The sequence below is a fragment of the Mauremys mutica genome, chromosome 8 (assembly GCF_020497125.1).
Source record: "Mauremys mutica isolate MM-2020 ecotype Southern chromosome 8, ASM2049712v1, whole genome shotgun sequence".
Taxonomy (NCBI): domain Eukaryota; kingdom Metazoa; phylum Chordata; order Testudines; family Geoemydidae; genus Mauremys; species Mauremys mutica.
The window spans coordinates 109,184,958-109,199,542 of record NC_059079.1 but is presented as its reverse complement, the minus strand read 5'-3'; the positions used below and the strand labels follow the sequence as shown (position 1 = coordinate 109,199,542).

At 49.3% G+C, this 14,585-nt stretch overlaps 1 protein-coding gene across 1 annotated transcript; it reads left to right on the top strand.

Moving 5' to 3' along the window:
- Positions 1 to 1,456: 1,456 nt before the first annotated feature.
- LOC123376364 (serine protease inhibitor Kazal-type 6-like) lies at positions 1,457 to 6,434 on the top strand. Its single transcript, XM_045028299.1, has 4 exons — positions 1,457 to 1,857; positions 3,952 to 3,974; positions 5,972 to 6,087; positions 6,328 to 6,434. Exons 1-4 carry the CDS (start codon positions 1,692 to 1,694, stop codon positions 6,407 to 6,409), a joined length of 387 nt encoding a protein of 128 aa, XP_044884234.1. The 5' UTR covers positions 1,457 to 1,691; the 3' UTR covers positions 6,410 to 6,434.
- Positions 6,435 to 14,585: the final 8,151 nt, after the last annotated feature.

Genomic DNA, 14,585 nt, shown 5'->3' with positions numbered 1-14,585 from the left:
CCAGTCACAGGCATTAAATGAGACAGTCATCTCCTGCCATTCCCTGTCCTCCCAGAGAAATCCCTACGCAAACCCCAGACACGTTCCCTGTATCTGACTCACTTCCAGACCTGAGTGTTATCAATGGACCAGGTCATGAGACTCTGAGCAAAGCTGAAGGAAAAGGTCTTTGCCTGGGAGAACAGCAAGGGATGGGTGGGGACGGGCTCCTGGAATGGGGTGAACAACCCCCACACTGGGATGGAAGGGGTTAAAAGATTATACTGGGCCCAACTAGCCCCGCTCCTCCAACTCTGCAGCTCCCAGGAGCTGGGCACAGAGTCAGAGCCTCTCCTGAGTGCTGGCAGTTTAATGGCGCGGCACCATCGCAAAGCTGCCTTAACGATGGATTCGCTGGGCACAGCAGCATCTCCCCTGTGCTCGGGGATCTCCAGCTGCCAAATCCACTCCTGGGTCCCCCCATCGCTGCAGCTGCTGCAGGGCGCACAGCTGGGGAAAGGGGCAGAACCAAGATCCTGGAATCTCACGACACTGGAAATGGCTGCTCGGGGTCACGGGCCAGTGGAATGAGTTAGACCTGCCCTCTCGCTCCTCTAAACTAAGCCAGGCACCGGCTGCGGGCAGAGCACTTGCAAGATCAGGGCAGCAGGGCAGTCGCTTCCGGTCAGCTTTGCCCCCTTGTAGCGGGGTGGTCACCCCACTCCTGCCCTGAAGGGCTTCAAACAGCCCAGGGAGAGTGCTGGGGCGGGGGGAAAGCTGGGCTGATTGGGGGAAGCAGCCACAGGTGGGGCCACGTCTCAGTCAGACCACGGCTGGCCTGGCCCTATAAGAGGTTGAGGGCCAGAGACTGAGACAGACTCTCTCTAGCCTCTTGAGAGAGAGGGGCCTGGCTGCCTGGGAGCTGAGCAGGGTACCTGAGGTGGAGCAGGGCTGGGGAAGGGCAGAGGGAGCTGGGGAGCTCCAGCCTAGCAAAGCCCCAGGCTGCAGGCCGAGTTAAGGGCCCACAAAAGATACTGGGGCTGCAGAGGGGAAGCCCAGAGACAGGCAGAGGCAGCTGGTCCAACCCCCCCTTGCTGATGATGAGTGGTTCACAGGCTGCCGTCTGCCCCAGGCAGCGGGGGCTAAATGGAGGCTGGCAGTAGCCACTGAGGCAAGGTGGGGATGGGGTTGGGGGTTCCCCGGGGTGGGGAGACCTAGATTGTGGGTTGCTGTGGTGGGCAGAACCCCTGGGCAAGGGAGGGATATGGGGGCCAGCGGCAGGCGAGACATCAGCCGGCAGAGGGTGCTCAGGGCCTGAAGAGCTAATTCCCAAGACAACCAGCAGGAGGCGCCGTGCCAGTGAGTCTTACTGGGCCACACCCCTGCTGCTGGGACCTACTGGCGGAAAGAGGCTGGTAACACGGTAAATGTCAGGTGCTTGGTTGGGTCAGTGCCGTTAACGTGCAGCATGACCAATGTGTTCTGCACTCGCAGTCATGACAATCAGGAATATCCGGGTTTGGGTGCCCATGTGCCCCATGGTGAGCACTCAGCCCACATAACTACTCCATTATTCACCCAATCAAGGGTGTGACTTGTAACCTCCTCACTCTGATCCCGGAAACTTCTTGTGGAGGAAACATTGTTCACAGCTTGGCGTTCCCCTTGAGAGCTTTGCTTCCGGTTGCCGGAGTTGTGCGTGACTATTTAGGATGATGTCACATCTCCGACACCCTATATATAGTGGGGCTCTGTCTGTGGGGTTTACTGAGGGAGCAGAGCACCAAGAGCCCAGTGCAGACCGGACAGACGCCTCCGCCATGAAGATAACAGGGGCCGTTCTGCTCTTCGCTCTGGCACTTTGCTGCTTCTACTCGGGTGAGTCATTTTGGCTGTAGCCTGTGCTGAGCCCTGCCCTGATACCTCTGCCCCCCTGAAAGGTGGGAGCCAGCCTCACTCTGATCTATACAGGGGTTCGCACATCCCCACAGGGGCTGATTCCAGGAGCTCTAACCTCCCTGCACGGATCCCAGAGCTCGGAAGGGCTGTTCCCGGGGTTCCCTCGGGGCTGGGATGTCACTGACTCTGCCAGAAACCGAGGCAGCTCAAAAGAGTCACAGCCCCTAGAAACCAAACATCCATGGACTCCCCTTTCTTTTTGAATTTCCTGTCATCTACAATTCTGGTGGTTTTCTGATTATTTTGTTGGGGATGAGGGGATTGGCCGTAGAATTCTTGATCTAGTTGCTTAAATAATTTTAATTCCTGTCATTGTTTATTATGAAACTCCACAAAGAGGCCATCAGTGAGGGTGACCAGATGTACCGATTTTTTTTAGGGACAATCCCAATATTCGGGCTTATTCTTATAAGGTGCCTATTAGTCTCCACCCTGTCCCAATTTTTCATACTTTTTATCTGATCATTCTACCATCAGGAGTCAAATATCTTAGTCAATTGAATACAGTTTAATTAACAGAGTCAGACCTGTTCAGAATGAAACATCTCATTAGAATTGAGTAATTGCTGATGTAATTCTGTGCTATGGCTTAACTCTGAAGAGACGCTCAAATAATAGGGAATCAAAAGCTGCTGAGGTTTTTATGGCTGCCCGTGAGCTCTTGGATCCTGCAAAACAGCTGCTGAGATACAACCTTTAGTGTTCTGGGATTTTTCAGACAGTGTCAGTGAATGGACCAGACAGCCTGTTGTGGGGTACATGGCGGAGTGCGCCGTGTTATGTTCACACCATCCAAACGGATGTTAGAGTAAAACGTAAGACTCTCTTTCTGGATGCTTGTAATATAATACGACATGATTTCTCAGGATCCAGAACCCTAACGTACAAGAACCCAAAACACAGAGAGAGACCAAGCAGGCTGCTCCCGAAGACAGTGAGGCACAATTCAATCCCTACTGCTCTAGGCTGGCTCTTTGAAAATTAACTGCTGAAGACCCAGATCACAAGTTTCCCAACAGAGACCCCTAATGAACCAGGAAACCCCTCACACTTAAAGAGAGATCAGGGAACAACAAAGACACCTGAAGTGGAGTCCAGTGTCAGAGGCCAGCACCAGACAGTGTCAATGAATGGACCAGACAGCCTGTTGAGAACAGGTGAACCGAATGACAGAAAAGTGACTGTGATATGAAATGCCTCTGAAATGCAGTACTCCATAACTGGCTTTTTAAAGCAAAGCCATTAACCGCTTTTATTGTGGATAGTTTTGGGGCTAATCCTGCTTCCACTGATGTCAATGGACATTTTTTGGCCTCTGTTGGCTGGATGTAGCTTTGAAAGAACATCAGGATATTATGGAGCTGGCAGCTAACAGAGCGATTTCTTCAGCTCAAGTGGCAGGGGCCTGTGTTTCAAACGCTTAAGATGAGATCAACATGTGGGCGTTGTTTTATTATAGGTGGCTTAAGACAGCCATGCTCCCGCTATATAGTTGATCTGATCCCTGATGAAACTCCAAAGAAAGAAAGAAAGAAAGACATTTCTTTGAATTTTTATGATTAAGTCTTGCTGACAACATGAATGTTTTCTGAACCCTTTCACTGAATTGAGGGGATAGATACAGTCTTACCCTTCATCCAGAAGAAGCATTAAAACAAACAGCACTGAGATCTTCTCAGAATTTCCTGGAAAAGTAGGAAACTCCCCACCTCCCCCAAAGGCGAGGGTGAGATCCTGTAGAGGAGACACCTGCCTAGAGTAGGATCACGATGGAAAGTCCCAAGAACGTTTGCCTCTTCCTCCATTCCCCCTTTGCGATCTCAGCTCAATTAATACAGTTGGTACAAGAGCTGACATCCCCAGTGGCACAACCCCGTACCAGACCATTTGAAAAGGCTTGGTATAAAAATAAAGAGGGAGACTTGGTCAGACCTAGGGACATCAATAACCCCAGCACCAGGATGGGAGAGAGAATCTGAAACAGTCTCATTCTGTCTGTATGTTTTGTTCCAGATGCTGCTGGCCAGGCTGGTACGGTAAGTCAGACTCTCCCTGTTCGTTAATAGTCACTTTCCCCAGTCTCTGGTTTGTAGCATCACAGGAACCATGATCTCTGGGTTAGAAACATACGAGAGCACATGTCTCAGAGCAGAAACAGACTCTACCCCATGCCGTAGCAAGGGACAGTAAATTGCTGGGACTGAGAACCTCTGGGTACATCTACACTGGAACAAAAGACCCAGAGCCTGGGATGGCTGGACCAGATCAGCTGACTTGAGCGTTGGGTAACAAAGCTCAGGCTCCCGCCAAAGCCCAAATGTCTACATAGCAATTGCACAGCCCGAGCCCAAGTCAGCTGACCTGAGCCAGCCAGGGGTGTCTCACTGCTGAGTAGACGTAAGCCATGTGGTCAGGGTGATGGATTCCATACGCTATTGTACGGGGCGGCCTGTGATGGGTCTGGGGGAGACAGAGAGCAACTGAGACAGAACAGAGGAGGTGACAGTGTGACAAGAGCATGAGGAGTTTTATATTTGAGCATCTGCTGCCTGTGGAGATGCTCTTTCACTCACATTCTATATATATGATACAGGTTCAGAAGCATCTCTTAGACCAGGGTGTGACAGTCTGTACCCCTATATTCACCCCTTTTACAAGACTATGATACATTTTGTACAAAGTATGCCTTGTGAGGTATCATTTGAAAACTCATAACGTGCTGAACATTATAGTCCTGTTAAATATGTGAGGCAACATTGTATGTAAAGTTATAAGAATCTACTGTATAAGACATGTTCCCAGTCTGGGGAAACAGCCATAAACGAGAGACAAAAGACAAACTGATGCCTCAACCAGGTCTCAACATAATCAAACAGACCATCACGTTGTTACGTGGCCATTCTTTGGTAGGAAAAAAGTTGTGAGCGAGAAATTTACTTGTTGGCAAAGGAACAGCTGGAGGTTCCCATCCCCACAGACTTTCTGTTACATGAATCCCAGCTGGAGATGATGCTCAAAGAAGAGGGGAAGATATAATAATGGGGAATAAATACCCCAAATTACTCCTCCCTTTCTCTCTGCTCACGACATCACCAACACCTGAAGGACAAAGAGAGTAACGCGGGACTGGGGGAGGGGTCCTGGTGGAAAGGACAGCCAGGAAGATTGCTGAAGCATTTGGTGAGAGAGATATTTCCCTTTGAATTCACTTAGCTTGATAAGTCAGGTATTAGTTAGTGTAGACCTGCCCTTAGTGGCATTTTGCTTTCATTTTCTCGTAGCCAGTTCTGACTTTGATGCCTCATTACTTATAATCTCTTAAAATCCATCTTTCTGTAGTTAAGAAACTTGTTTTATCTAAACCCGTGTGTTTGGATTGAAGTGTTTGGAAAACTCCATTTGAGATAATAGGATTTGTGCATTTCATTTTCTATTAATAAAATGACAGACTTTATATGAGCTTGTATTGTCCAGGAGAGGGCTGGGCAGTACAAGACACACATTTCTGGGGGAAAGTCTGGGACTGGAAGTTTGCTGGTGTTTCACTGCAGTATAAATCAAGAGTGGCTGGACAGAGCACTCATACCACACAGCTCAGGGTAATTTCCATGCTGGAAGCTGTGTGTGAGCAGGAACAGGAGTAGTTGCTTTCATAGCAAAGCAGTGTAAAAGGCACCCCAGGTTGGAGAACTGAGGGGACACAGCTGTTCATCAGTCCAGATTGTACCCTGGGTAATGTCAGATTAGCATCTGATGCCTACGGAGATGCCCCTTCGCTCACACAACATGTGCTGTGGGTTCAGAAACGTCTCTTACACCAGGGAGACGGGCTCAGCTCCTCCTGGCAGCGAGAGGGGAATTGGGAAGTCAGTTAATCAGAACGTCAGTGGAGACAAGGGACAGGATTAGGTACTGCGAGCTCCCAGGGTCCTCTGTGTTCAGAGAATGCCCAGCCCCATGGGCGAGTGGGGGTGTCAGGGCACTACTGAAATGCAGACAATAACTCTAATAGCAATACTAATGTTCTTCGTAGGGTTTCTGCAGCGAGTACAAGGAGCCTCCAGAAGCCTGCACCAGGGAGTACTTCCCTATCTGTGGCACTGATGGCAACACATATGGAAACAAATGTGAATTTTGTTCAGCAGTCTAGTAAGTAACAGAATAAACGGCCCATTAACAACAACTAAAATACAATTGTGAAGTAACTCAAGGCCCTGCCAGTGCCCATGTCTTTATCTCCTAGAGGCTCGGTCGACTTCCTCAGTGTATTTTTTCCTGCCAGCAGATAAGCTCTGGTTAATGTGACATACTGGGGCCTTGACAGATGTTTTGCTCTTGTTGTCCATAAGGTTGCAGCCCTGAGTTCTGTATCTCTGTCTTTCCCTCTAGTAAATACCTTGGAAGTCTTTGCTTTAAGCATTATGGAGAATGCAAGTCGCACGATGAGGCCAAGCAAAGAGAAGACCTTTAGCACTCAGTTCCCACTAGCAGATCCCCGCATGGAGCCACGGTCTCATCTCATCCTCCATTTGCAGGGCTCCTGACAGCGTCACTGACTGTCCCCCTGCATGTCCAATAAAACAAACTCAGCAGAATTCGTTACCTTGGTGGTTTTTCCCCCCTTTCCACGAGGGGCTCTGCTCTCCCGTGTCTCACATGGGCTCTCCCCAGCTTACAGACCGGAGTTAAGGAGAACACAAAGTGCAGTACCAAGTCACATGCATTAAGGGAGCCACAGACTGGCAATTATTCTATCACCTCCTGCCATGGCTTTTCCTACAGGATAATTCAATACACAAACCCCAGACACGTTCCCTGTAGCTGACTCCCTTCCAGACCTGCGTGTTCTCCATGGACCAGATCCTGAGACCATGAGCGAAGCCCCAGTAAAAGGCCTTTGCCTGGGAGAACACCAAGGGCTGGGAGGGGATGGGCTCCCCAACCCAGACATAGGGCCTGGGGCTACTAGTCGGGGCGGGAGGTGTAAAGGGCATGTGGATCCATGCTGTGCGCCACACCCTACACACCAGCAAACCCTTGATCCTGCCGATACACCCCCTGCCCCAGAGACCCACGAGCTGCACAGTTCGTCGGTCTCCTCCAGGGCGCACAGGGGACTGCAGCCTCCCTCTGACTGGGGTCCGAGCTGCGCTGATGCCCTGTGCAGCAGACAACAACCTGCCACATTTGGCTCTTCACGTGCTTGGAAGCTGCCTCACTTCCGGGCTGCCCTGGGGGAGCCTGACAGATCTCTGACCATGCTGGTGCTGGCTGCCAGCCCAGCGCCCTGTCCCAGTGACTCGGAGCGTCTGGGAGCGGGGAGACGCCAGAGACAAATAACGGAGGGGTTGGTACAAAGGGGCAGCCCAAAAGGACTCGAGCTAGTGAACAGGAGCAGCTAACAGGGGCGCTTAGCGAGGGAGTTTACAGGGGGAGTGGGGGAGCTAGATACACGTTACATTCCTTAAACTTAAGCCCAAAACACCCCCTGATAAAAACAAAACCTCAGCAAAGGAACGAGCTGCAGGAGTAAAAAGAGAGTGCAGGCAGACGTCCAGCAACAGAGTGAGGGCTTCCCAGTTCATTGCACACAGTGCAACATGTATGACTACCTGTCCTGTGGACTAGTGGCATATGTGTGCATCCGGTGCAAGGAGCTCCTGGCCCTCAGAGACTGTGTATGGGCTTTGGAGACCAGGGTGGCTGAGCTGGAGGAGCTAAGGGAGACAGAGAGGTACATGGCTGAGACTTTTCGGGACACAGTACAATGGTCCCACCCCCCGTATGACAGCCTGTGTGCTGTTGAGGAGCAATCCCTTGGTTTTCTCCCAGGCAAAGGCCTTTTACATGGGTCCACTGAGAACACGCAGGTCTGGAAGGGAGTCAAATACAGGGAACGTGTCTGGGGTTTGTGTAGTGATTTATCTTGTAGGAAAAGCCATGGCAGGAGGTGATATAATTGCTGACTCTCAGGGAAGGAGAACATCCAACTGGAGCAGATCACATAGTTGGGACCCTCCTTCCAGATGATGATGTGGTATCCTCTCGCACTGAGGATACCTCTCCGGGGGAGGGAACTCCATTTATTAGGAAGAGACAGATATTAGTAATGGGCGATTCGATCATTAGAAACATAGATCGCTGGGTTTGTGATGACTGGGAGAACTGCATGGTGACTTGCCTGCCTGGTGAGAAGGTTGTGGATCTCTCGAGACATCTAGACAGACTTATGTGTAGTGCTGGGGAGGAGCCGGTAGTTGTGGTTCATGTAGGTACCAATGACATAGGGAAGGATAGGAGAGAGATCCTGGAGGCCAAATTTAGGCTACTAGGTAAGTCCAGGACCTTCATGGTAACATTATCTAAAATGCTTCCAGTTCCATGTGCAGAGGTGGTTAGACAGGCAGAACTGCAGGGTCTCAATGCAAGGATGAGATGATGGTGTAGGGAGGAGGGATTTAGATTTATTAGGAACTGAGAAAATTTTGGGGGAAGGGGGAGCCTATACAGGGAGGGTGGGCTCCACCGAAACCAAAATGGAACCAGATTGTTACCACTTAAAATTAAAAAGCTCGTAGAGCAGTTTTTAAACTAAGGGCTGCGGGAAAGCTGACAGGTCTTTCCTGTGGTTCAGATAGGAGGAAGATCTGCTAATGGAGATTGTCTATGTCCTAGTAAGGAGGAGAGGATGGAAGATGATAAAATACAGGTAGGATCTGATGAGAAACAGTCAAATGAAAAAAAGTCTCATTTAATTACATCATGCAATGGGAGACAGCTAAAAAGTGACTTGTTGGAGCAGCTAGTCCTGGAGCCCACAAGAGGAGAAGCAATTCTTGATTTAGTCCTAAGTGGAGCACAGGATCAGGTCCAAGAGGTGAAAACAGCTGGACCACTTGGTAATAGTGACCATAGTATAATTAAATTTAACATCCCTGTGGCAGGGAAAACACCACAGCAGCCCAACACTGTAGCATTTAATTTCAGAAAGGGGAACTACACAAAAATGCAGAGGTTAATTAAACAGAAATTAAAAGATCCAGTGCCAAAAGTCAAATTCCTGCAAGCTACATGGAAACTGTTTAAAGACACCATAATAGAGGCTCAACTTAAATGTATATCCTAAATTAAAAAACATAGTAAGAGAACCAAAAAGGAGCCACTGTGGTTAAACAACAAAGTAAGAGAAGCAGTGAGAGGCAAAAAGGTGTCCTTTAAAAAGTGGAAGTTAAATCCTAGCGAAGAAAATAGAAAGGAGCATAAACTCTGGCAAAATGAAGTGTAAAATATAATTAGAAAGGCCAAAAAAGAACTTGAAGAACAGCTAGCCAAAGACTCAAAAAATAATAGCAAACATTTGTAAGTACATCAGAAACAGGAAGCCTGCTAAACAATCAGTGGGGTAATTGGATGATCAAGATGCTGAAGGAGCACTCAAGGACGATAAGGACATTGCGGAGAAATGAAATGAATTCTTTGCATTGGTCTTCATGGCTGAGGATGTGAGGAAGATTCCAAAACCTGAGCCCTTCTGTTTAGGTGACAAATCTGAGGAACTGTCCCAGATTGAGGTGTCACTAGAGGAGGTTTTGGAAAAAAATGATAAACTAAACAGTAAAAAGTCAACAGTAAAAAGATGGTATCACCCAAGAGTTCTGAAGGAACTCAGATGTGAAATTGCAGAACTACTAACTGTTGTCTGTAACCTGTCATTTAAATCAGCTTCTGTACCAAATGACTGGAGGAGAGCTAAGTGATGCCAATTTTTTTAAAAGGGCTCCAGAGGTGATCCTGGCAATTACAGGCCAGTAAGCCTGACTTCTGTATTGGGTAAACTGGTTGAATCTATAGCAAAGAACAAAACTATCAGACACGTAGATGAACATAATTTGTTGGGGAAGAGTCAACATGTTTTTTGTAAAGGGAAATCACGCCTCACCAATCTACTAGAACTCTCTGGGGGCGATCAAGAAGCATTTGGACAAGGGGGATCCAGTGGGTATAGTGTATTTAGATTTTCAGAAAGCCTTTGACAAGGTCCCTCACCAAAGGCTCTTAAGCAAAGTGAGCTGTCATGGGATAAGCGGGAAGGTCCTCTCATGGATCGGTAACTGGTTAAATGATAGGAAACAAAGGGTAGGAATAAATGGTCAGTTTTCAGACTGGAGAAAGGTAAATAGTGGTGTCCCCCAGGAGTCTGTACTGGGACCAGTCCTATTCAACATATTCATAAATTATCTGGAAAAAGGGGTAAACAGTGAGGTGACAAAATTTGCAGATGATACAAAACTACTCAATATAGTTAAGACCCAGGCAGACTGCGAAGAGCTACAAAAGGATCTCTCAAACCTGGGTGACTTGGCAACAAAATGGCAGATTAAATTCAACATTGATAAATGCAAAGTAATGCACATTGGAAAACATAATCCCAACTATACATATAAAATGATGGAGTCTAAATTAGCTGTTACGACTCAAGAAAGAGATCTTGGAGTCATTGTGGATAGTTCTCTGGAAACACCCACTCAATGTGCAGTGGCAGTCAAAAAAGAATATAGGAACGGCCATACTGGGTCAGACCAAAGGTCCATCCAGCCCAGTATCCTGTCTGCTGACAGGGGCTAATGCCAGGTGTCCCAGAGGGAGTGAACCTAACAGGTAATGATCAAGTGATCTCTCTCCTGCCATCCATCTCCACCCTCTGACAAACAGAGGCTAGGGACATCATTCCTTACCCAGCCTGGCTAATAGCCATTAATGGACTTAACCTCCATGAATTTATCCAGTTCTCTTTTAAACCCCGTTATAGTCCTAGCCTTCACAACCTCCTCAGGCAAGGAGTTCCACAGGTTGACTGTGCACTGTGTGAAGAAGAACTTCCTTTTATTTGTTTTAAACCTGCTGCCCATTACTTTCATTTGGTGGCCCCTAGTTCTTATATTATGGGAATAAGTAAATAACTTTTCCTTATTCACTTTCTCCACATCACTCATGATTTTATAGACCTCGATCATATCCCCCCTTAGTCTCCTCTTTTCCAAGCTGAAAAGTCCTAGCCTCTTTAATCTCTCCTCATATGGGACCTGTTCCAAACCCCTAATCATTTTAGCTGCCCTTCTCAGAACCTTTTCTAGTGCCAGTATAGCTTTTTTGAGATGAGGAGACCACATCTGTACGCAGTATTCCAGATGTGGGCGTACCATGGATTTAACAAAGAAATTCATATGTACCAGGCTTGTGATTCCAAGGGGAACCTCTGACACACTGCAAACCAAATGCACTGCTTCAGGTCAAACACACAAACAGATTTATTAACTATAGAGGTAGATTTACGTGATTATAAGTCAAAGCAGAACAAGTCAGATTTGGTCGAATGAAATAAAAGCAAAACGCATTCTCAGCTGATCTTAACACTGTCAGTGTCCGTACAAACTGAGATGCTTCTCACCACCGGCTGGTTGCTCTTCAGCCAGGCTCTCCCCTTTGATCAGCGCTTCAGTCGCTTGGTGGTGCTGGTGTCTGTAGATGGAGGTGGAAGAGAGAGAACATGGCAAAATGTCTCTCCCTTTTATCATGTCCTTTCTTTCCTCTTGGCTTGGCCCTCCCCCCCCTTCAGAGTCAGGTGAGCATCACCTCATCGCAGTCCCAGACTGCCCAGAGGAAGGGGGTGGCTCCCTCCAGGGTCTAACAGATTCTGTTCTTGCTGCATGAGCCAGTGTCCGTTGTTCCTGTGAGGCTGGGCTGGGTTTGTCCCATCCATGCTTGGCGAGGTGTGAGCTGCCTCACTGCTCTTGGAAAGGTTTTGCCTGGGCTTGCTTTAAGCCATGAGGATACATTTCCAGCCTCGTAACTACATACATGAAATTATAACCTGTAACCTACTATAACATCACTGTAACAATTACTATAACATCCGTATCACACCATGCTCAGTGCATCATGAGCCTTTCGAAGACACCCAACATGACAAGCTTTGCGTTGGACACCACACAATCATTTTATGAAGATGAACATGGGGGTGTAGAGTGTTCCACCAAGGTACAGAGCGTCACAACATCCTCATCAATTATTGGGAGTGGAACACATCCACCCTGATTAATTGGCCCTGTCAACACTGGTTCTCCACTTGTAAGGTAACTCCCTTCTCTTCATGTGTCAGTATATTTATGCCTGTATCTGTAATTTTCACTCCATGCATCTGAAGAAGTGGGGTTTTTACCCATGGAAGCTTATGCCCAAATAAATCTGTTAGTCTTTAAGGTGCCACCGAACTCCTCATTGTTTTTCTCAGCAAGTTCATAGATGACACTAAGCTGTTGGGGGAGGTAGATACGCTGCAGGGCAGAGATAGGGTCCAGAGTGACCTAGACAAATTGGAAGATTGGGCCAAAAGAAATCTGATGAGGTTCAACAAGGTCAAGTGCAGAGTCCTGCACTTAGGATGGAAGAATCCCATGCACTGCTACAGGTTGGGGACTGACTGGCTAAGCAGCCGTTCTGCAGAAAAGGACTTGGGGATTATAGTGGATGAGAAGCTGGATATGAGTCAGCAATGTCCCTTTGTTGCCATGAAGGCGGACGGCATATTGGGCTGCATTAGTAGGAGGATTGCCAGCAGATTGAGAGAAGTGATTATTCCCCTCTATTAGGCACTGGTGAGGCCACATCTGGAGTATTACGTCCAGTTTTGGGCCTCACACTACAGAAGGGATGTGGACAAATTGGAGAGAGTCCAGCAGAGGGCAATGAAAATGCTTAGGGGGCTGGGGCACATGACTTACAAGGAGAGGCTGAGGGAACTGGGGTTGTTTAGTCTGCAGAAGAGAAGAGTGAGCGGGGATTTGATAGCTGCCTTCAACTACCTGAAGGGGGATTCCAAAGAGGATGGAGCTTGGCTGTTCTCAGAGGTGGCCGATGACAGAACAAGGAGCAATGGTCTCAAGTTGCAGTGGGGGAGGTCTAGGTTGGATATTAGGAAACATTATCTCACTAGGAGGCTGGTGAAGCACTGGAATGGGTTCCCTAGGGAGGTGGTGGAATCTCCTTCCTTAGAGGTGTTTAAGGTCAGGCTTGACAAAGCCCTGGCTGGGATGATTTAGTGGGGATTGGTCCTGCTTGGAGCAGGGGGTGGGACTAGATACCTCCTGAGGTCCCTTCCAACCCTGATACTCTGTGATTCTATGACCAGATGCCGAGGGAGGGAAGCAGTGGTAGGAACGACCCAGGGAAGGTAGCTCCAAGGGCCCCTCCTGGAGGGCCAAATGCTGGTGCCATTCCTAGGGCCCTGGGTCGGAGCCTGGTGGGGTGAGCGCACCAGGGCTCCTCTGGCACTGCCCCACGGGGGAGTGGACACTAACCACTAGTCTCCTCAGCACACCGGGGCCCCCAGGACAGCGCTGCAAACCAGACACAGGGCCCAGGCCTCCTTGTCGGGGAGGGAGGTGTACATGGCTTGTCCTTCTTTTTCCCCTTGGAGCATGTGTGGCCATGCGGATCCACGCTGTGCCCCACCCCCTGCCCAGCTTCGTTTCTCCCAATACCCCACGACCCAGAGACCCATGAGCTGCTCACTCTGTCTGTCTCCTCCAGGGGGCACCAGGGACTGCGGCATCCCTCTGACTGGGATCGGTGATTTGGTCCTATTGAGCTCTCAGCTGCACGCGAGGTTGCTCAGCATCATGCAGGGCTGGGCCCTAAGTCAGCACTGGGCTACACCTGTCCCACAACGTGGCCCAGCAGACTGGAGCACAGGGCTGAGTCGCTGGGTTGCTCAGGAGGTGCAGACCCAAAGGCAAGAGCATCTCCCGAAAGCCGGCTGGCTCGAGAGAAGATGCTGATGGGATTTTCTCACGTCTGGCTGAGCAGGGCGCTGGGCACAGAGTCAGAGCCTCCCCTGAGTGCTGGCAGTTTAATGACGTGGCACCATCGCAAAGCTGCCTTAACGATGGATTCGCTGGGCACAGCAGCATCTCCCCTGTGCTCGGGGATCTCCAGCTGCCAAATCCACTCCTGGGTCCCCCCATCGCTGCAGCCGCCGCAGGGCGCACAGCTGGGGAAAGGGGCAGAACCAAGATCCTGGAATCTCACGACACTGGAAATGGCTGCTCGGGGTCACGGGCCAGTGGAGTGAGTTAGACCTGCCCTCTCGCTCCTCTAAACTAAGCCAGGCACCGGCTGCGGGCAGAGCACTTGCAAGATCAGGGCAGCAGGGCAGTCGCTTCCGGTCAGCTTTGTCCCCTTGTAGCTGGGACCTACTGCAGAGTCTGGCGGAAAGAGGCTGGTAACACGGTAAATGTCAGGAGCTTTCTTGGGTCAGTGCCCTTAACGTGCAGCATGACCAATATGTTCTGCACTCGCAGTCATGACAATCAGGAATATCCGGGTTTGGGTGCCCATGTGCCCCCTGGTGAGCACTCAGCCCACATAACTACTCCATTATTCACCCAATCAAGGGTGTGACTTGTAACCTCCTCCAACTTATCCTGGAATCTTGTTGAGGAGGAAACATTGTTCACAGCTTGGCGTTCCCCTTGAGAGCTTTGCTTCCGGTTGCCGGAGTTGTGCGTGACTATTTTGGATGATGTCACATCTCCGACACCCTATATATAGTGGGGCTCGGTCTGTGGGTTTACTGAGGGAGCAGAGCA